General features: G+C 32.5%; 1 protein-coding gene across 1 annotated transcript in view; it reads left to right on the forward strand.

Moving 5' to 3' along the window:
• Positions 1-23,760, forward strand: part of CSMD3 (CUB and Sushi multiple domains 3) — a 1,491,512-nt gene that overhangs the window by 577,425 nt on the left and 890,327 nt on the right. The window contains exon 7 of the mRNA XM_010863441.1: positions 15,962-16,273. Within this exon, the coding sequence (XP_010861743.1) occupies positions 15,962-16,273 (312 nt within the window). The remainder of the gene's footprint in view (positions 1-15,961; positions 16,274-23,760) is intronic.

Genomic DNA, 23,760 nt, shown 5'->3' on the forward strand with positions numbered 1-23,760 from the left:
ATTCTCTCTATTGCAAACCTCAGTTTAGGTTATTGACTGACTGGCATATAATTTTTTAATTCCAATTTGTTTCAAGGCATACCGTGTGAAATTTCATCTTAAATTAATTTTAGCAGATACTCACCTGGATATGAAAGTATTCTACTCTCACAGATTCAGAGACATTTTATAGAAGAAATTATCTTTCTGAAAGGAAAATATTATTTGTAAGAACATATTTTCAATGTAGTTATGCATAAAGACCATTTCAATTTATTCTTTCTACAGATAGACTGTGTGGCTGTATGACGTGACTTGTCATACATTTTGAGGCTCTGAGAACCCCAAATATCTGCCCTGTTCTGGGATACCTTCTAGCTAATGACTGAAATTCTGTAACACAGATTTTACCTTCTAGTGAAAGACTTTGACTTTGTGAAATATATTCTTACTATAATGAAAAATTCTACCTACTATTTTGAAAAATTAGATGAAGTATGTCCTCATAGGCATGACTTGAAAACTAGAAAAACGACAACAAAGGAAAATAAATACAGACATATAGATTTGGTTAAAAATGCAAATATTTTGTAATTTTCAATTTTGTTTCAGACATGATTCCTGATAACCACATTTTGATATTGCTAAAATTTTACTGTTTTAATGTTAAGAATGCTTTTTATATTTTTTATCAGTGGAAAGAGAATCCATTCTATCACAATACTGCTTTCAAGAAACACATTTGGTTTTGAGAAGGGATGAGAGAAATGTGTGCTAATTAGAAAGAGTGGAATCAAGGGATTTTTTCTGTTGGGTTCATACAGAGTTCAAATGTCTTCTCATGCATTGTATCACATCTGCTATCTCATTCTCACAATATGCCCTCTACATGTATTTTCTTCTTAAATTCTTGTGATTTCTTGTTTGCAGTCTATGTTTTACCCATATTAATGGCCATTAATTCCTAGAAGCTAACAGAATCTGTTTTTTTTTTTCATGACCTTTATACATAGAACTAGCGTGTGAGATGAGTGCAATTGTGTGGTATTTTGAGCATTCTTTGGCATTGGCTTCTTTGGGATTGGAATGAAGACTGACCTTTTCCAGTCCTGTGGCCACTCCTGAGTTTTCCAAATTTGCTGGCATAATGAATGCAGCACTTTCACAGCATCATCTTTCAGGATTTGGAATAGCTCAACTGGAATTCCATCACCTACAGTAGCTTTGTTTGTAGTGATGCTTTCTAAGGCCCACTTGATTTCACATTCCAGGATGTATGGCTCTAGTTGAGTGATCACATCATGATTATTTGGGTTGTGAAGATCTTTTTTGTAGAGTTCTTCTGTGTATTCTTGCCACCTCTTCTTAATATCTTCTTCTGTTAGGTCCATAGCATTTCTGTCCTTTTTGTGCCTATCTTTGCATGAAATGTTCCCTTGGTGTCTCTAATTTTCTTGAAGAGACCTTTAGTCTTTCCCATTCTGTTGTTTTCCCCTATTTCTCTGCATTGATCACTGAGGAAGGCTTTCTTATCTCTCCTTTGGAGCTCTGCATTCAGATGCTTATATCTTTCCTTTTCTCATTTGCTTTCCTCTTCTCTTCTTTTCACAGCTATTTGTAAGGCCTCCTCAGACAGCCATTTTGCTTTTTTGCATTTCTTTTCCATGGGAATGGTCTTGATCCCTGTCTCCTGTACAATGTCACGAATCATCTGTCCATAGTTCATCAAGCACTCTATCTATCAGATCTAGTCCCTTAAATCTATTTCTCATTTCCACTGTTTAATCCTAAGGGATTTGATTTAGGTCATATTTGAATGGTCTAGTGGTTTTTCCCTACTTTCTTCAATTTAAGTCTGAATTTGGCATTAAGGAGTTCATGATCTGAGCCACAGTCAGCTCCCAGTCTTGTTTTTGCTGACTGTATAGAGCTTCTCCATCTTTGGCTTCAAATAATATAATCAATCTGATTTCGGTGTTGACCATCTGGTGATGTCCATGTGTAGAGTCTTCTCTTGTGTTGTTGGAAGGTGTTTGCTATGGCCAGTGTGTTCTCTTGGTAACTCTATTAACCTTGGCCCTGCTTCATTCCATACTCCAAGGCCAAATTTGCCTGTTTATTGACTTCCTATTTTTGCATTCCAGTTCCCTATAATGAAAAGGACATCTTTTTTGGGGGTGTTAGTTCTAAAAGATCTTGTAAGTCTTCATAGAACCATTCAACTTCAGCTTCTTCAGCATTACTGGTGGGGGCACAGGCTTGGATTACCGTGATACTGAGTGGTTTGCCTTGGAAATGAACAGAGATCATTCTGTCGTTTTTGAGATTGCATCCAAGTACTACATTTCAGACTCTTTTGCTGACCATGATGGTACTACATTTCTTCTAAGTGATTCCTGGCCATGGTAATAGATATAATGGTCATCTGAGTTAAATTCACCCATTCCAGTCCTTGGTTTTAGAAAAGGCAGAGGAACAAGAAATCAAATTGCCAATGTCTGCTGGATCATCGAAAAAGCAAGAGAGTTCCATAAAAACATCTATTTCTGCTTTATTGAATATGCCAAAGCCTTTGACTGTGTGGATCACAATAAACTGTGGAAAATTCTGAAAGAGAAGGGCATACCAGACCACCTGACCTGCCTCTTGAGAAACCTATATGAAGGTCAGGAAGCAACAGTTAGAACTGGACATGGAACAACAGACTGGTTCCGAATAGGAAAAGGAGTATGTCAAGGCTGTATATTGTCACCCTGCTTATTTAACTTATATTCAGAGTACATCATGAGAAACGCTGGGCTGGAAGAAGCACAAGTTGGAATTAAGATTGCCAGGAGAAATATCAATACCCTCAGATATGGAGATGACACCACCCTTATGGCAGAAAGTGAAGAGGAACTAAAAAGCCTCTTGATGAAAGTGAAAGGGGAGAGTGGAAAAGTTGGCTTAAAGCTCAACATTCAGAAAACAAAGATCATGGCATCTGGTCCCATCACTTCATGGGAAATAGATGGGGAAACAGTGGAAACAGTGTCAGACTTCATTTTGGGGGGCTCCAAAATCACTGCAGATGGTGATTGCAGCCATGGAATTAAAAGATGTTTACTCCTTGGAAGGAAAGTTATGACCAACGTAGATAGCATATTGAAAAGCAGAGACATTACTTTGCCATCAAAGGTCCATCTAGTCAAGGCTATGGTTTTTCCAGTAGTCATGTATGGATGTGAGAGTTGGACTGTGAAGAAAGCTGAGCTCCAAAGAATTGATGCTTTTGAACTGTGGTGTTGGAGAAGACTCTTGAGAGTCCCGGACTGCCAGGAGATCCAACCAGTCCATCCTAAAGGAGATCAATCCTGGGTGTTCATTGGAAGGACTGATGCTGAAGCTGAAACTGCAGTACTTTGGCCACCTCGTGAGAAGAGTTGACTCTTTGGAAAAGACCCTGATGCTGGGAGGGATTGGCTGCAGGAGGAGAAGGGGACGACAGAGGATGATATGGCTGAATGGCATCACCGACTTGATGGACATGAATTTGGGTAAATTCCGGGAGTTGGTGATGGACAGGGAGGACTGGCATGAAGCGATTCATGGCGTTGCAAAGAGTTGGACACGACTGAGCGACTGTTCTGTACTGATACATAGAACACACTTTGTCTGAATCATCTTTCTTTGTCTTCACCTTAGAAATTGTTGTTCATCTTTCTGCTTTCAATATCATATATTTCCTTCAGGAATCTTCTCTTTAGTAAGTCACCCCCAAGACCAATTTATTGCTTCTATTATATATTCTAATCAAATTCTACATTTTACATGTTTTGTCAATTATATTTACACCACCTGTAAAAGCCACTGCAGGTTAGAGGCTTAAATCAGCAACGCTTTACTTTTGCTCACAGTTCTCTTGGTTTACAAGATGTTTCTGGACTCATTTATATATATAGCTGCAATAAGCTGGAGGGTTTCCTATACTGCAAGGTCCGATGTGGCCTCACTTATGGAAGTGACTCAGAATTGTCAATTGGGGCACTTTGGTTCTTCTCCTTATTCCTTTCATTTTCTGGTAGACAAGTGAGAGTTCTTTCTATGGTAGTCTCATGAAATCTTTCCAAGAGTGTAAAGGTAGAAGCTACAAAGACTCTTGGAGCTAATACATGATAATTTACATGATAATCATCTGCTGTGCTCTGCTGGTCATGGTAATTCAGGAAGACCAGTTAGATCCAATGGCATAGGGAAATAGACTGTAAGGAAATGGCAACCCACTCCAGTGTTCTTGCCTGGAGAATCCCGGGGACGGGGGAGCCTAGTTGGCTGCCGTCTATGGGGTCGCATGGGGTCGCACAGAGTCGGACACAACTGAAGTGACTTAGCAGCAGCAGCAGCTAGCTGCAAACAGTTGCAAAGAATGGCCACCTTAAATCTAGCACACCAACAAAATGCAGTCACATTTTATTGATTTCTTGTTTGTTTGCTCTTATGTTTATGTTCTCTCACTCATCATTGCATGCTAGCATTAATTCATGGCTAGCAGTTCAGTATATATGTGTTCATTGAATTCATCAAAGTTAGTGACCCTACTGGTATTTTAATTTTTATTCCCTAAATTGAATTCAAATATATCAATTTCACTTTAAAATGTAGTATTATCTGGAATGTAAATACATATACATTACTTCATAGATATATAGCACACAAGAGACCATGCCACATATTTATAGAGAAAAAAGTGAAATTCTTGAGTTCTAAGGGAATAGGAAGAAGTATATCATGAAGACTAAGAATACAAGCTAGTAAATCTGACAGTCTGAATAAAAGTGCTGGATATATCAAGGCTTTTATTTTTATTTCCCTTTCATTTTTATTGAGGCTTTAGCTCAAATGCCACTTTGCATTTCAGTGCCAGCTATTATATTAATCTGTTCATTCTTCATCTCTTCCCCTTGAATGTATTCTTTCTTAGGAAACATACTGTATGTACTATTCACCTCTGAATCATTCAGTGCCTGATGTAGAGTGGGCACTTAGTATATTCTTATTAAATACCTGAGAGAATGAATGATTTAAGATAAACAGCTTGAGTTAATACAGGAATGAATGCCCTTAATCAGGTTATTTATCTCAGACTGTATTGATTTTAATTGTATCTGTTGCATATGATTTTACAAAGGTTAAATGAAAAATGTTTATCATGGAACTTGCATGAAGAGAGTGATTTGTAATTGTTAAGAGCTTGGAATAAGTGAGGAATAGTGGCTATGGACTGGTTGATTCCTAGATCGTAGGATAAAAAGTTCTCTTAGTGAATTATCTACTCTCCATGAGTACTAAAATTTGTGTGAAACTGGGAGAAAAGACTTCTACTGTGGAATTTTCTGAAAATTAGAGAAGTCCTTACAGGTAAAAGTTCAGATTGAGAAATTTATAGACACTTTGGTTTAATCCAGAGAGGGAAAAAAAAAAAAAAAAGGATCAAAACCTTGATCCAATTTAGCAACATATTAAGAAGGCGTAGGGATAATAATAAAAGTCTTATAACTATTAAGAAACAGACAATTTTCAAAGATAAGTGAAATTAGATTACTAAGAATTGTTATGAGGGGAAAAACTATAATAGTTGAAGGAGGGAAGAGTAATAGGCAGTTTATGTCAAGCTGAAACTGGATTATTAAAAAACAGCAAGACACGCTATTGGATTGTATATATACATTTTCTGTATTTGACAGTGAAACAAGTATATGAAATTAGATTTATCCACAGGCTTGCATAAGCAAGAAATGTTGCTTTGTTCTCTTAAATTCAAATAAAATTGAGAGCCCCTGTTGTCCCTGATAGGAGGAGAGTTCTCTCCAGGTCATTGTTTGTGAAGCAGAAAAAACTTTGGCACCTTCTTCACTTGAGTTGCAGAAGAATCCACAGGGCATTTGTAGTGCTTGGACAATGGCATCTGTCATTATTATTCAAGCCTGAATTTCCCGTGAAATCAGGTGATCCTGTGCTTGAGTAGGAATTCCTACAAACCTGAGTAGGAATCTTAGCCAAAGGTGAGCATTCAGGTTCCTGGACTCTTCCACTTTCCTGACATACCCCTAAGGGGTTGTGTATGCCATCTTCATTGCCTCTACTTGGCCCCCAACCTCTACCCAGGTCATTGCCTCTCTCTTATCACTTGGTGTAATCACCTCAAAAATACTAGAATGTTAGGAAACAAAAGCAATGAAAAGATCTTAGATCACATTTCTCTTTGCTGCTGCTAAGTCGCTTCAGTCGTGTCCGACTCTGTGCGACCCCAGAGACGGCAGCCCACCAGGCTCCCCTGTCCCTGGGATTCTCCAGGCAAGAACACTGGAGTGGGTTGCCATTTCCTTCTCCAGTGCATGAAGGTGAAAAGTGAAAGTGAAGTCGCTCAGTCATGTCCGACTCTTAGCGACCCCATGGACTGCAGCCTACCAGGCTCCTCCATCCATGTGATTTTTCCAGGCAAGAGTACTGGAGTGGGGTGCCATTTCCATTAAGTCCTGCCAAACCATCCTTCCTTCTAGCAAGGGTTTTGCAAGAGGGACCTGGAAAAAGTCAGACTTTTGTTGGAGAAGGAGGATGGAGAAATACAGAGATGACAGAAAATAAATAAATAACTTACATGTTGATCAGACATAAGTGTTTACATGTGCTGTTTTGTATTGGGGAGGTTAAGTAGAGGTGTAATGATTTTCATGAGTCATTATTGTGGTTTTGGAATTACACAATTGGGGTCCAAATCCTAGCTTTTTAATTTCCTAGCAAAGTGAGTTAGTGTATGTTGTAAAAGTAATTGAACTTTAATATCCTCAGCTCATGGGTACTTTTGAGGATGAAATGGATTGATTAGAACTGTGTCTAGAACACAGTAAGTGCTCAGTATGTTCTGATTGCTCTATAATATGTTCATTTAAATAGTCTGTTATCTAGTCATCTAAATTAACCATTAGAATGATGAGTATGTGTATAGTGTCTTAGTCACCTGTATTCAGAAGTTTGGGGAGATTAGATACCATCCCACAGGTGAAAAGCCAAATCTACATCATCCTCTTAAAAGTTAAAAGATATACTTCAAGACAATTGTTTATATTCATATTATTACCTGTAATTGGAATATACCAAAATCATCTGAATAGATATAAAGCTTTTGAGGTTTAAAATTACTTTAATGTTTAAGAAAACTTCCTTTGCTTTAATTAATCTCTTTCATCTGAAAGTCAATTAAGCTGTATATGATCTTAATCAAATAAATACTCTCAATAATTGATATAGGTGTCATACCTTTGTTTTATTGACATTATTTAAAAACAGTCTTTTTTGCTTATAGTCTTGAAATAAAATACAGTCTTTGTAGAAAAGGAATTCAACAGAGTAATTACATGAAGAAATACAAAGGCTTATCTTTCAATGTGGTAGTATATATTTTAAATACCCTAACATATAATTAATTATATGTAATACCCCAATATATAATGTATATTTGCCTTTCTAGTTAATGGTAGGTTTTGATGGTAAACTCAAGGTTCTTACCACTTCCAAAGGTTTTTAAAAGTTTTTCTTCAATATGCTATATTGTAAAGCCAAGATTGGTATTTTTTCCCCCAAAAAATCACTTGTGCTACTAATTAATTAGCTGCTGCAGAATGAAAAGTGTTTTACAGAATGTTGTGCAGGAAAATAAGACTTTTTATGGCTTGAATTTCCTATTAAACTGTTCTACTTCAGCATATTTATGTAGATATTCACCTGTTGCTCAGCAACCTTTCCACAATAAATACCTTTATTGTGGAAAAATAGTCTTTCCTCCAAATTGCCAGCCCTTTCCTACCTGCCCACACCTCCCTTATATCCACTTCTTAGTAATGAACCTAGTTCTTGCAAATCATGTAACAACCACACGGAATCAGGTATCAACTTATAAATGCATTAGCAAGGAGTGTTCAGTGATCTTGCTGCAAGCTTCACTCTCCTCACCAAAACATACTTCTCAGCCTGCCCCTGTTATTTCTTTTGAGGAGAAGAAAACTTTACAATAAACTAATTCAAACTAGTTAAGCAATCACTGTCATATGTGAATTCTTTCAACCAAAAAGGTGTTTGTCTGATTATAAGAGAACAATTTGAGAAGGCAATATATAATCCTAAAGAACATTTTCTTTTTCGAAGTAGCATCTGTATACACAGAAAAATGTGGTAGTAGGTAAAGCTCCTTGATTCCTTTTAAATCATATCACATATGCAAAACATGCATTATGTATGCTTTATATTTAGGTATTAAAAAAAGACAAACACCTAGAGCTAATAAAAAGTGACGACCCCTCCTCCGCAGCCCAAACTGGAATGCCATTTCAGAAGGAAATGGAGGATAAACATGGATACACTGAGATAGTCACGGTAAGCAGGACACAGACACATGATGAGCTAGGTTAGGATAAAGCCTTCTCTTATTTTTTTTCTTTCAAACATGGTACATATAAAGGGTAACTCCACCAGTTGCTTTCCCTTGTTTCTTTCCCTCTGCTACACAATATCAAATATCATCATTACTAAATATTTTTGGTAGAGAAAAAGGTGCTGGAGAATAGAAGAAGAGGGAAATGCTACCCTCATTTGAAAAAATCACAAATGAAGGAGTGATTTAGGTGTTCTTAGATGCTCCTTCCTTTTTTCATACTATGTAATATAAACTACATTATGTTTTTACAGTGTTTATATCTGGATAGGTCAAATTTCTTTCTTACATTTATATCTTTGAAATACATTTAATGCCATAAAGTAAAATGTTTATATTTTTGAGAAATACAGAGTAGTACATTTATCCACATTCATTCTTCCTTCATATATTTATGAAACATTCAAGGGGAAGTGAGAGATACACATGTATCAGACATGATTTCCACTTTCAAAATATAATTAACGTATATCATTTATTAAAGACAGCAAGGCTCTGGAAGTGAAGAGGTTTCTTATATTACACTTTGGAATACAAGATATGTATAATAGGATCCCTTTTTCCTAACAAGGCCTTTAAATCTTCAATGAGAATTGACAGCTATTTCACAAGATTTAATATGGAAGGAAATTAGACATAGAAGGAAAGTGTGTGTTAAGTTACATTTATTTGTTTGGGGGAAACCGGGAATGATATATCCTTCTTTTGCTAAAAGATAAGACCTGCTATAGGAAAGAGGTCTCAAAATGCAGGATTCTAGGAAATTGTTTTAGAAAGGTGTAAAGGGGCATTCTACCCCTTTGTCTAACTCTTGTTTCAAAAGCTAGGTCCTCAAGTTTTATTGCCAGTATTGTCACTTTATGGAGGAACATTATGCTTAGATACACAAAAAAGGTTTCAGATGTATTTTGTGAATATTTATTCTTGTGAGTGGTGTATGTGTTTGTAACTTGGCACGTAAAAATTTAAAAAAAAAGACACCTTGGACCCACCACTGTACATTGTCAGGACTCCCAAAAATGTATGAAAAAGAGTGATAAGATACTGAAATTCCATTTTGCAACTTCATTTTAATCAACTAGGTGAAGCAAGAAATGGCTCTTTAAGAGAGAAAAGCTTCAGGATCATTGCAACCCTGTACTTAAACAATTTTTCCCTGGCATGAGCTTACTATATTTTTAGTACTAAAAAATTAGATGTCTGTTCTCTGACATTGTATTACAAAATGTGATAACATATTTTATAGACATATACATGCATTTATATACATATACAGTCTACATATGTGTACTATATATATATATATTTTTTTTTTTGGTTGACCAATAGAGTACTCTATATGATTTCTATAACTTGGTATTTTCTATATTTCATTTAGGTAAAGGTATTTATTCTTGTTTGGCATGTGGGTTTATCAAACTTTAATTAATCCAGATACGGAGTTTTAATCTTGTATGTAAACAACTTGGCGTTTTGTTGAATATTTGTTTTATAATCACTTATTTACTCTAGTAAATGTGGATTTGGTAACTGAATCACTAAATCTTGATATCATCAGTTTCAACTTAGATTGAAAATATTTATTCACTTTGAATTTTAAAGCAGAGAGATCACTTGCATCTGATAAACAGTAACACATCCACTTGCAAAAGGTAATATTGGTGTCCCGATTTAGTGCTTAGAAATTTAAATAGAGATACATAATATAAATATATATATCAATATATCAGTGAATTCAGAAAAAATAATGTATATTAAAGTATCAGGCCTATTTCAAAATTAATATGTACCTAATTTATTTAATTCATGATCATAGAAAATCTGTTATTCAAATTAGTGATAATTTTTTTAACTATACTATAATCAACTTCTTTCATATTTTAATGTGTCAGAAATCTGAATTTAGGTGACAGCATTTTTGTGTTGTCATGCCATAGTTTAATAGTTCAATAGTTTCTTTCTTAGAGGTGAATCTTATAATTAAGAATATATTATATTTAGTTAATAGATATTTTAATATCATTATCTTATGTATGTTCAAAGTACATGCAGCATTTTAATTTTAAATCAAAACTTTAGAAGACCAATATAGATCTGCCCTTTAAAATTAAATAATAATCTAAATTTTCAGGATTTGTCTATTTATTTTTGTAGTCAGAGAGACAGTTTCATACTAGGTAATCACTGGCCAGGGACTTCCCTGGTGGCTCAGATGGTAAAGAATTTGCCTGAAGTGTGGGAAACCTGGGTTTGCTCCCTGAGTTGGGAAGGTCCCCTGGGAGGAGGGCATGGCAACCCACTCCAGTATTCTTGCCTGGAGAATCGTTATGGACAGAGGAGCCTAGCGGGCTACAATCCATGGGGTTGCAGAGTCGGACAGAACTGAGCAACTAAGCAGATAATGACTAGTCAAACATAGATTATTTATATTTTTCCTACAATTTAAGGACTACTTTCTATTTCAGTTTATTCATCCCTTCTGTAAGTTGAATTCACAGTACACACATATTCACCAAATTATACTATTAAATACTGAGCTATACATATTTAGGATATTGGCATTTGTAATGTTTAAAATGCAAAATATTTATTTTCCCAACTGCAGTATGCTTCCTGAAAATACATATGCTAACATTTATAGAGTATTTAAATGATGACTCATATAGAATTGCTTCATTAGTTGTATTTATATTTTATTTTGATGTTGTTTTGTATATTTTTCTTTTGCATGTTTTCATGTTAGATGTTTATTGCATTTTTTTCGTTATATATCATGATAACACAAAAGTATTCAGTGAGGATTATTTTGTTATTAAAGCTTTTATTCAAATGTTTAATTTGAAATGCTAAACTTAGTGGAACAGAATTTATATTTTATATAAAATAACAAGACATATATATCTAAAAGCCACTTCTATGAATATGCACCTGTGTTTAACATGTACTTATATAGCTATATGCATATTGGGATTTCCACTTATATCTCTAGCAACATATTCTTTATGTTTGAGTTACACAGAAATTACAAAGCAATATAGCATAATTTTTTAAAAATATGTAAGGCTAAAATTTTAATCAAAATGAAATTCAAATTCAATTTTTATTTAATACATTTTCTAAATGACACATGTATAAATTGCTTTACATAAATTATGTTTAGTCCTTTGCATATAGATGTTGAAATAGGAAAGCATTCAAAAACAAATTTTATTATGATACTAAAGTCCAAGTTTAATTTTATAATTTAATTTTGCTGTTATATACATTTGCCAATTTACATGTGTAACATATGTCATTTTCCATTATCATAATTCCAAGATGACATATAGTTATGATTTTAGAAGCATGTTTATATATGTATATCATTTCATTTTATTTTTATAATTGGAAATGTTTGCTTTCAAATATTAATAAAATTATATTTTAGATGTGTTTATATTATAAACATATAATTTATAAATATATCTCAAGCAGTTTAGTTGACAGGATAATCTGATTGTGATAAATTATATCGGGTATACATGATTTGATTTCCAATGAAGAATGGGTATTTTGGATGTACAGTTTATTCATAAATTTGGGTTGTATGTCTTGTAACATCATTTAACATTGTGCTATTATAGACAACACTTATATAACTGTATAGTCTACTTAAAATTTTTTTAAAAGAAACCAAACTATTATATTTTAATATTCAATTAGATATATAATATATTCAATATGGCATTGTTGCTATATATAATCCTAAGCCTTTTTCCTGCATCGACAATTTCCTTATAAAACAGTTAGGTATGCAAGATTATTGAGTGTTTTGAAACTGTTAAATAGTGCATTTTGACAATTTAAAAATCTTTGTTTCACACACTGCCAATTTAAAGTGGTACCAAAAATAGTATTCTAAATTGGTCTACATTTTAGATAAATGGTTATAATATATGACATAACTATATGGTGATGGATGATTTTATTGCCTTATAAGGAAATCATTGTTTTTTATGTATATATATATCAAAAATACATGACTAAATTTAGATGTACTTCTGCTTCCTGCCATTATGAGCTATACTAGTTTTTACTCTACAGAAATTTGAATATTCTAAACAAATTCATTTCACACTAACATTGTAAGCTATCAAGGTTTGAGAATGTTGACATGAATCTTCAAGTAACTTTTACCTATCCAAATAAATCTTCAGTTTCCACACTTTTTCAAAGTGATGTTTTTGAAAGTTCAAAACAAAGCCATCAAATTTCCCTTTCTTTGGAATAATTCTTCATTTCATTACATTGTTTGAAATATGACATTGCCATGTTAAAATTGTAATCATATTTCATTTGTGAAATTTATCCTCTTTATGATTGTTAGTATTACATTAAAATTATTTTTGAATCCATCTATTCTTACATTTTTCTTTTGATAAATATTCCTTAAGGATCTACTATGTACCAGGCACTAGCCTAGATAACTTGGGTTTCAGCAGTGAATGGAATTTGCCTAAATCTCAGCCTTTAGGGAGCTTGTATTATAGTATAGGGAAGAAAAATTATGAAAACAGAATATTAGTAAAACATAAGAACTAGTTGGTAAAATATATTATTGAAATATGTAGTTAGCTAGATTATGGTTATTAAATTGTTTTTTCAATGCTTTATTCAAATATTACACCCTGTTCTGAATTCAGGTTAAGAGAATAATATTGCTATTAGCCAGTGATAGATTCAGCCATTACTGAAGATTTTAAGATTGGGATAGCTAGCATATCCTGGGTCTAATTGTTACTAAAGATGAGTTCTAGCTCATAAATTTGGTTAGGAAATGTACTTATTGCCTGGAGTCTTCAAGAATATGGGCATTTTGAGATTGGTCTGTTGATCTTAAAAGATTAGTTTTAGCAGCAGCTTGGACACATTCCTAAGAATTACCCCAGATTCATTTACCCAAATACTAGAGATTATTTGGGCTTCCAAATAATCTTTGGGTGGCTCAGATGGTAAAGAATCCACCTACAATGCAGGAGACCCAGGTTCAGTCCCTGGTTTGGGAAGATCCCCTGGAGAGTGAAGTGGCTACCCACTCCAGTATTCTTACCTGGAGAATCCTATGGACGGAGAAACCGACAAGCTACAGTCCATGGAGCTGAATAGAGTTGGACACAACTGAGCAACTAAGCTCAGAGATTATTTAGGATTAATGTAATGACCTTCAATGATGAAACATAATAAATAGCTGTTTAATTTGCTTCTATGTTAAAGGTATAATAGACACACTGAGATTCGAGACAGTACAAATTCCACAATTTTTCATACTTTTAGATTGCATTTAGCAACATATGTTTATATTTAAATAGTTTCCTTTTTTAAACTAAACCTGAAAGCCCAGACTTTATGATAAAGTTAGGAAGAGTTCAAAGCATTAGTTTCTTTCATAAAGAAAGGTACAGTTAAATTCCCCAGAGAATAGTATGGACCAGGTAATTGTTTTTATAGTAATGAGTACATGGACATCAAAATGTCTGATTTACCATGAGATCAGTTACTAAATATTAGTAATGCAAGTGTAGTTATTAATCATGTGACTAAAGAAAGCCTTCACCATATATTAGCTTAGTAAACATTACTGGCTAATTTTCATAACCAATATGCATTTACTAGATTCTGATCTTCACAAAATAACTTGAATATTCTATAGCATATTTTTCTGATTAAGGCTTTAAAATATATTAAAAATCTTTAAAATTACTTGATAATTGTCATACTTCATTTACCACTGGCCACCACAAAGTATAATCATTTAATTCTTCTGAATTTCTAAATAAAATTTTAAAAAAGTGGTAAACAATCCACTTGCCAATGCAGGGCACCCAAGAGACAGAATTTTGACCCCTGCATCTGGAAGATCACCTGGAGTAGGAAATGGCAACTCACTCCAGTATTCTTGCTTTGCAAATTCTATGGACAGAGGGGCCTGGTGGGCTACAGTCTATGAGGTAGCAAAGAATTTGACACAACTGAGCAACTGAGCACACACACATATAACAACACAAGCTGGAAGAATTAGTAATGGACAAGAACTCTTTTGCTTGCTTTTGAACGAGGGATGGCTCTTGTTTGACTTCCTTTTTGACTTGAAAGCAGAAACCTGAATTACTTGTTCTACTAATCACCTGCCTACAGCTAAAGAGGGGTGGGGGAAGAAGGCAGAACATTTTCAAATCACATAATGTGATATAGCTGTTTTGTCTCTTGCAAAATGATTAAAATATTCCTTTGCATTTTGTTTAATATATATATATGGACAGAAGTTTGAAATGCAGTTTGTTGAGAAGGCAAAGTATATGAAGACTTACACCCTTTAATGGCTTTAAACAATAGTCAGAAGTTTTGTAACCAGGAGCTGACTATTGGTTCTAATTAGTAATTGTTCCTCAAAAATTCAGGTTTTTTTTTTTTTTCTTATTAGGCATTTTATCTGTCAAGATCCATTTAAGCATATCTTCAGTCAGTTTCATGCTTCTGTTATAAAAATTGTATCTTTTTGTCATTCTGTGAGAATTATTCTCTACCAAGTACAATTTTTGAAAAAAGAGTTTAAGTGAAAAGAAAAAGAAAATCCTAATTTGGAGTCTTTAAAACAATTATAAAATTATAGTGAACTTTTATAAGATTAAGAATATGCAGATTTACTGTGACATACTTATGAGATATTTGTAAATTTTAAACCACTTTTTAAAACTATTTTGTGTGAATGAAATTTTCATGCTAATAGTTAATTTTTGGTCATTTCTATATAAAATAATTTGTGTATTTTAAGTAATTTAAATCTCAAATTTTACTTTAAAAGTCTGAAAAATATTACCCAACTTCCAAACCAACCCACTAAATTCTAAAGTATATATATAGCTCATGACATTGAATATTTTATCATGTTGGCTTTTTTCTGGCAAATGAGGTAAAGATAGATATTTACAAGGAGTAATTATTTCAGACTTTTTAAAATCATTTTGTCTTCAATTTTGTTTTGATTTTTAAATTCTCCTTTCTTCACTTGTTTGTCTTAAAATTTAAAAAAATGATATTTTTCCCAGAAATCATGATGAGATATGGCATAGACTATTCAAAGCATTCTTTTGAGAAAAGTGTGGTTACATAGTTACCCATTCTATCAAAACTTGTCACTTACTAGGCATTTGTTGCTAAAAATCGCCTGTAAATAAATAATGAATAAGATTTATTCAAGGTCAGATAAAGGGTTTACTGTTTCTCCTTTTTCTCCCTAATGTGTTACAATTAAAATGTGATATGTTTATGTGTAATAACTCTTCATACATTGATTGATATAAACAAAACATCAGATCTGGTTACTTCACATTTTAGTGGCGTGTTTGTGTTTTGCCTTTTTATGTTAATTATACTTAAGGTGATAGAAGAGAATATAATTTATGAAATTTATCAGAAAAAAAAAAAAACCAACATTTAAAAGAAAAAGTTAGCATCTAGTGCTACTGTGTCCCACAGGTTCTTCTACATTGACCCACACTACCTCCACTGGTGAGTTAGAGGAGCATAACAGGACTGCCACTGGTGCTATTGCTGTTGCTAGCACATCTGCAGATGTTACTGTATCCAGTGTTACAGCTGTCACCATCCATAGACTTTCCGAGGAACAGCGAGTGCAAGTAAAGAATCTCAGAAATTCAGGTCTGGACCCCAACACATCCAAGGACGGGCTCTCACCTCATCAAGCAGATACACAAAGTACAAGGAGAAGACCAAGAAATGCTGAACAGATAGAAAGAACTAAAGAGCTTGCAGTTGTTACTCATAGAGGTATTGGATGTTATTTTACTTGTGCCCATTTAGTTACAGCCAAAGCTATGTTTTGGTAATGATTCCAATTAGAGAATGAGCTGAAACAGAGCCAAGATGTAGGAAATGCAAGAAAGAATTCTAAGTAGCTGAAAAATATAGACAGTAAGCCAGAACTTGAATAATTTGAAAACATAAAAGTTAGAATTAAAAAAAAAAAATCAAAATGAAATTCAAATGTTGGAGGGAGGAGGGAGTAAATATAGAAAGAAAAGAATACATAAATGATAGTAAAAACAAAATAACTATTGTGTATTATATACCAATTATGGTATCTAGATAAAATCAAATTAAAAGAACCATTTTTCTATTAATAAGTGTACATATTTACAAATTGATGATCTAGCCAATGTAGTAATTTTCATATTTGCATGAATTTTTTGTTATACAAATGCCAATTAATTATTGAGAAAATAGATAACTAGATTGGGAATAATGGAAACTTTATGTCTGGTGATTATTTTATATAGCTTATTCTACTATTTCTGAATTACCTGTTGAACCATATGATTGTACTGAGAACAGATTTCTCATTTTGAAAAGGTAACAGTTATTCCAGGCTTCCCTTGTGGCTCAGCTGGTAAATAATATTATTGCAATGCGGGAGACCTGGGTTCGATCCCTGGGTTGGGAAGATCCCCTTGAGAAGGGAAAGTTTACATACTCTAGTATTCTGGCCTGGAGAATTCCATGGATTATAGTCCAACGGGTCGCAAAGAGTCGGATACGACTAAGCGACTTTCACTTTCCCTTTCAACAGTTATTCCTTGATATTATGACTCCAAGTTTAAGTGTTCCTTAATTTCCTATTTTAATTTTTAGAGATAAAAATATCAGAGTCAAATTATATGTTGATAGTTTTCTAGGCAATTAATATAAGTCTATAGTTTACAAAATTTAGGAAGTGTAGCAAGAATTTTTTTTTTTTTCTATTTTTTGGTAGCAGCTTCACTGGAAAAAATAGTGCAGTATGAAACACTAAAGAGATTTTATATTGATGTGTTCATCAGTGGAAATATTAACGAAATGAACATATTTCAAGTACAAATATTTACTCCAGCTCTGTTTCCAACTCAAAGTTATATATTCTCCAAAATGGCAATGATTTTTGTAGTATGGTTATGCATAGTTTGCATGATATATAGGTAATGGAAAACCATTCAGATGCTTAGTACAGACTAAGGAAAAAATAATTAAGATGTATTTGCATAAATTGATTTAAAATCATACATCTCAGAAATTCATTTTCCATCAAAATTCATACTGAAAGCAGTTACCTTGATTCTCTTTACTAAGAAGCATTCTAAAGTGAATTCTTAGCATGTGGTAATCTCCTTTAAAGGATTAAATTGATATCACCTTAGTTCTCTATTCACTCTCCTACCATGACTACTTCCACTCATATGAATATAGGGATCATTATCAGATTTACAATTGTTTAATCAAGTAGATAGATTTTTTTATTACAGGGAAGTAAAAATGTATAAATATTGAAATATTGATTAAGAAAAAAGCCCTTCAGTTTAGTGTTTTCACTCTCTTTGAAAATTTGCATGCACTAACATAGACAAATTTCCCTGTATTCATTCTGTTGTCCATTGAAGAAAGGCAGGTAACTTTTGGACATGAGTTTATTGTTTATTAACTAATAATACACATGTTCCAGGTAAAGTTTGCCATCAAGTGATTTGAGAAACCCTGGTGCTATATATATATATATTAAATACTTTGTAGAACTTGAACAAATAATTCAGATTGAAAACAGAATAGTTATCAATTACTAAAGTGATTTGAAAGTTAATCTAAAATTTTGAAGTGCATTCAGCCAAATTTCAATTAAGCATCAAGATTATGCCCTTGATTAATTTCAGTGCTCAAATTTTCTCAATTGTTATAATAATCTTCCAATGCTGTGTTAGCATTCATAGCATTTAGACCTGTTTCACTTGTATTCTTTCTAGAATAGTGTTTATGAATATAGACATATCACTGAATATGTTATTCAGTGATGCCATCTACCTTGGAAATAAATATTTTTAATTATTGATATTTAAATTATGTGTGCAGAAAACATTTTGAATGTTATGTTCATTTTTAGTGACTTAAATTATTATACTTGCATCAAATCTTTATACAAACCTCAATATATAGTTGTATTTTCAGACATAAAGCAGTCCTCAAAGACTTGACTCTTAAGCTGGACCAAATCTCTAAATAGGAATTTGCTGACATGAAAACAATATTCTTTTAAGCAATAAATTTTAGTTTACCCAACATGCCTGACATACCAACTGACGTCTGTTCTGTGCAAAATAAGGATAAATAATACATGCCCCTTCTTTTGAGAGACTGAGAGAGAGTAGAGGACATGGAGAAATCCATCCTGGTGGGACAAGGAAGATTTTGTAAATCTCATGGCTGAGCGGAGTACTAAAGGAGATATAGGATATATGTGGGCAGTGAGTCCTTTAATTGATGTTTTAGATGAGTCAATAAAGATAATGCAAAACTAACTTGCCTAATTTTTCTAGATATTTTAAAGAAAAAAAAAAAAATGTCCTGTTCTTCTATTCCATTCTCCACAATGTAATCAGAATTAACTTTTAAAAATGAAAACCTGATCACATTCCTTCATTGCTTTAAAGCTTCCACTGGTTTCCCAGTGACTTTCCCAGTGACTTTGGGAATAAAACCAAACTTGATGATAACCCATGAGATTCTCTTATGTTTTATTGTCTACATCTCCAAATTCATCTCATGCAACTCTGATAATCACTGTTTTTTGCCAAACAGATTTACTTTTAGCTTGTCAAACATACCATATTCTTTTTTGCCTCAGGCTAGTCCCATAAGCTATTCCTTCTTCCTTTCAACCAAGTCATTCTAATTCCTTTTCCAAGATTTAGCTGAAATTGTCAATTCCTTGAAATTTAGACTTTCCTGCTGTAACTCATCATTTTAAATCCTGTAGGTAGGGAGAGGATGAGTCTTGTTCATGGTTCATTCCCAGTCCTTAGAACAGCTTCTGACTCATAGACATATTTAGATAATATTTAGTAAACTGATGAATAAATATTTGCAATTTCACTAGCCAGAATATTCATCCAGCTTACTTAAAGGCTAAAAATTATATTTTTCAATATAATCAAATGTTAATGTAGTTCAATTTAAAAATAGCTATTTTGTTATAGTTATAATAACCAATGTTTTTAATCCCTTTGAAAACCAAAAGTATTCTTACAAACTTAAAATGAAATACTGCTTTTTATTATATTACTACTTAAAATTCACAGAGTAAAACTAGATATAAATGCCTTGCTTATGGCCTTTTTACATTTATAAAATCAAAGAAAATTTATTGATAAACACAAAATAATAAAGTCAGTAAACTATATATGAATAAATATTAATGTAATATTATGAATATTATTTTGCTGAGATTAACTATCATCTAAAGCATATATACAATAGAGATTGTGATAGCATAGGTTTTTTGATGCCTACAAGTGCATACAAAGTTTTGCACTGTGATCGTGTCCATTTTTCATTTTTTTTTCTATTCACACTGCAATTAAACTTTCATGTCTATGATGTCTTTTGGTCATTGCTACCTCCTAATTTGTCTATTCTTAATAACTTGAGGCAATTAAAGTACTTAGTATTATCACTATGAAAACAAAGAAAACATAAACACTGAAATTGCACTTAGTATGTGGCACTTGGCATTTGTTAAGTGTATAGACTCAAAAGTCTACATATTAATTTATGAAAAATTAAGTCACTGTAATGAATTTATTATAAAAGCTGCACAATTAATGAATAATTCGAAAAAAAACTTGGAATATTTATCAAAGGTTTTTCAATCTCTGTAGGGTTCTGCCCCAAATAATTTTTCCTATAGTACTATAATTAAGCATCAGTAATTCAATTTAAGGTATGTTCCTAAAAAATTTTTTTTTTCAGTTTCTACTTGTTCTCAGTGAAAGAAAACCCCTTCTGATTTTTTCCATTTGAAAAGAGTCTTAGACATGAAATAAAATAAAAGAAGGAAAAGAGAAAAATATTGATGAAGAATGTTGGTTTAAATCTTCTTTAAATAGTATGTTAACACCACAGTTTATTAGTGCCCAATAGTTTTCAAAATGAACATTTTATTTTATTGATTGGATTTTAGTCTACTTTTCTCACCTACTGTGCATGAGAGTCTTTTCAGGTCACATGAAATATTAGGGTTGAATTTCCCTATCAGTAAAATAGTATTGTAGTATTATATTAGGGTTATAGTGAGGATTAAACACAGTATTAGGTGGAAATGCCAAAAAACCTCAAGTATTTTCTCCCAGTGTAAAGACAAAACCAAATTGCCCACCATTATTGGTTAGTTTTGAGGTCAGAGAGCTAGGCTGAGTCTGTACTCTACCCCTTATTATGTGTATGATTTTGAACAATAACTTCAGCTTTAGAACCTGTAATTTCTTGGTAACTGAGAGTAGCTACCTGTAGGTATTTCATAATTATGTGAAAGAATTTAGCACAGTTGTTGGCTTATGTTCAGTATATAGTAATTGTGTTTATTTTTACTATTATTCATCAAATATATTTAACTCTTGCTATCTATGTGACATTGCTCTGGATAGTAGAGGTATAAAAATGTGCAATTCAGGCTATACTATGGAATAGTCTATATAACTTATTTTATAAAGGGAAGCTTATTATGAAAAAAATTGCCAGAGCAGTGTTTTTTTTTTTATTTTACGTTACTTAAGTAAAGGAGAGGGATCAATTGCCTCTACATGTAAAAGTCAAGAAAGGCTGCACAGAAATAAGGTGTTTTTATAAATTCTTGAGAGATGAACAGAAGTTTTCAACTAGTGTTTATATTACTAAGATATATAAAAATTGCTGTAAGTGGATAATGTGCTGAATAGATATATGATGACTGTATATCAAAATAAGTAAAGGAAATATTCAACATTCCTTAAAAGGATTATTTGCAGTTATATAAATAAACCTAAAAACAATTGATCTTTTTAGTTTATAGATTATCCAGATGTTTAAAATTAGATACCATAGTATCTAGTGATATTTTAAATTCTATCAGAATAGTTTGTTGCTTGAAGTATAAGAATTTTTTGAAATTATTTATAAATTTTTATGTAACGTACCTTTTCTAACAATCTCTAAATACCATAATTTATTATTATATCTCCAAGAGTTTTAATTCATCGTTGACTTAGTAAGAAATATGGAGTATGATTAAAACATTATGTAAAGGGTCCTTAATTTCTAGGATTTTATATTTTAAAATAGATGGAATCTTTTAGATTATTTACTACAACACCATTACTTCTTATAGGAAATTGTCATCTGAAAAAGGCCATGTGAAAATCCAATCTTCATACTGATAAACTACTATTCATTCATCCTTCTATTTACTCATGGTTCATAAAGGCTTAATGCATGAAGACCCTTTTATTAGGTGATATTAAGGTTAAAGTAATATAGATGACAACCATATTTGGGTTTTCTTCCTCAAGAGTTTAATATTTATATTATTGAAAATAGTAATTTAATGTATTTTACTCTAGATAAGTTTTTAAACCATTGTTTTTCTTACATAATACAGTAGAATGAGATTTATTTTTTTCCCTAGTATGTAGACAATTCCTGTCTGCTGTTAATAAGCAACCTTGGTAGTTGGTACTTTCATGTAAAAGTGTCAATATATTCTTCTAAAAAGTTCCCATATACATATATAATAATTATAAACACTCTTTTATTGTTTTCCTTAGAAATTTAGATGACTGTATCATCTTGTGTAGTCAAATATGTGTCATCAGCATTTCCTGCCATTGATGGTACTTATTTTGATGTAGTGTAGCAAATGCTTCCAGTATATTTAATAATAGCTAATGATCTTATTAATAGAACTGAGCAGGGTTTTAACTTAGTTTATAAGGTAAGGAGGGCTTCCCTGGTGGCTCAGATGGTAAAGAATCTACTTGCACTGCAGGAGACAAGGGTTTGATCTCTGAGTTGGGAAGATGCCCTGGAGGAGGGCATGGCAACCCATTCCAGTATTCTTGCCAGGAGAATCCCCATGGACAGAAGAGACTGGCAGGCTACAATCCATGGGGCTGCAAAGAATCTGACATGACTGAGAGACTAAACACAGCACATAATGTAACATGAAATTATATTTAACTGAAATTTAATATGATGTATAACTGCTCCCTAAGGGCAGCATAAAAGAAAATCTATTTTAATTACTGGCTTGTAAGTAGAATTTTTAATTGTTTTCAACTTTAAGGTAAGAACAGTTAATTCAGCATACATTATTAACTTTAGGTCAGCAATTTTAATCCAAACAAAAGCAGGAATTTAAAAAAAAATATCATAAGCAATATTTTTTTCAAGTAACATCATCTGAGTTTTACATTGCTCAATAAAAAGAGGAAAACAACATACTATCAGATATACAATCTACATTGAATTTCCAGTTTATTTCAAAAGTCACATACTATGATAGGTAACCATTTTGTTTAAAACAGTGGACTGTAATATGACAAAAACTCTATTGTGTAGAAATAACAGTTCTTGGGTGCCTAGTAGGTGCCTTTCACTAATAGGTTATTTGGCCATATGTAAAATACAGTTTAAGTCTTTTCAATAGTTTGAAAGTACCTATTTTCAAACTATATATGAATATCTTTATAGAGTATAGATTTATAAATTGAAAACATTCTTTTTTTATTAATCTTCATACGCTGCATCACCATGAGAAAATTAATTTATGGATGGTTACTTAGATCTTTGTGGATACTGATATGTGTTTATCAAGTATCAGGGCTTATTACACATATTATCTCAATGCTTAAGCATATAAGCTTAAGTTCATAAAATTTAAAATATAGTCTCTATTTTCAAAGGAAAAGAATAGAGATAAAATAATAGTAAAAAATTATTGGTCAATTCTAAGAGAAATAATTTCTACAGAATGAGAATGTTAGGGTGAGTTATAGATGCCTTTTAAAATTATAATATGTTATACGTAGGAGAGATCAAACCTATTCTGCTGTAGGTTCTAGAACTTCGTGTATGAAACCACAGGAAGACACAAAATATAGAGAAAACTATTCTAACACTGAGTTCTGTTCAAATATAGATTGTGTGCTTCAGAAAGCAGCAAATTCCTAAGTCACTGATAAGATATATAAGCATAGCTTGATGGACAAATTGGGTATTTGAAAAGTATTTAAGCATTAAAGTATTGAAATGATATGACCACCATTATCCCTTCTAATCCAAGTGTCTATCCAGAGATCTCATATGTTAATTGATCGATTTATCATCATCTTCTATTTTCTCTTGAGGTTTGAACTGACCTGGACTTATCTTTATGGTTATCTCATTGTAGAGAGAGATAAATTAAAGCAAGCATAGAAGTG

The sequence above is a fragment of the Bison bison genome, unplaced genomic scaffold (genome assembly GCF_000754665.1).
Source record: "Bison bison bison isolate TAMUID 2011002044 unplaced genomic scaffold, Bison_UMD1.0 scf7180017864491, whole genome shotgun sequence".
Taxonomy (NCBI): Eukaryota; Metazoa; Chordata; class Mammalia; order Artiodactyla; family Bovidae; genus Bison; species Bison bison.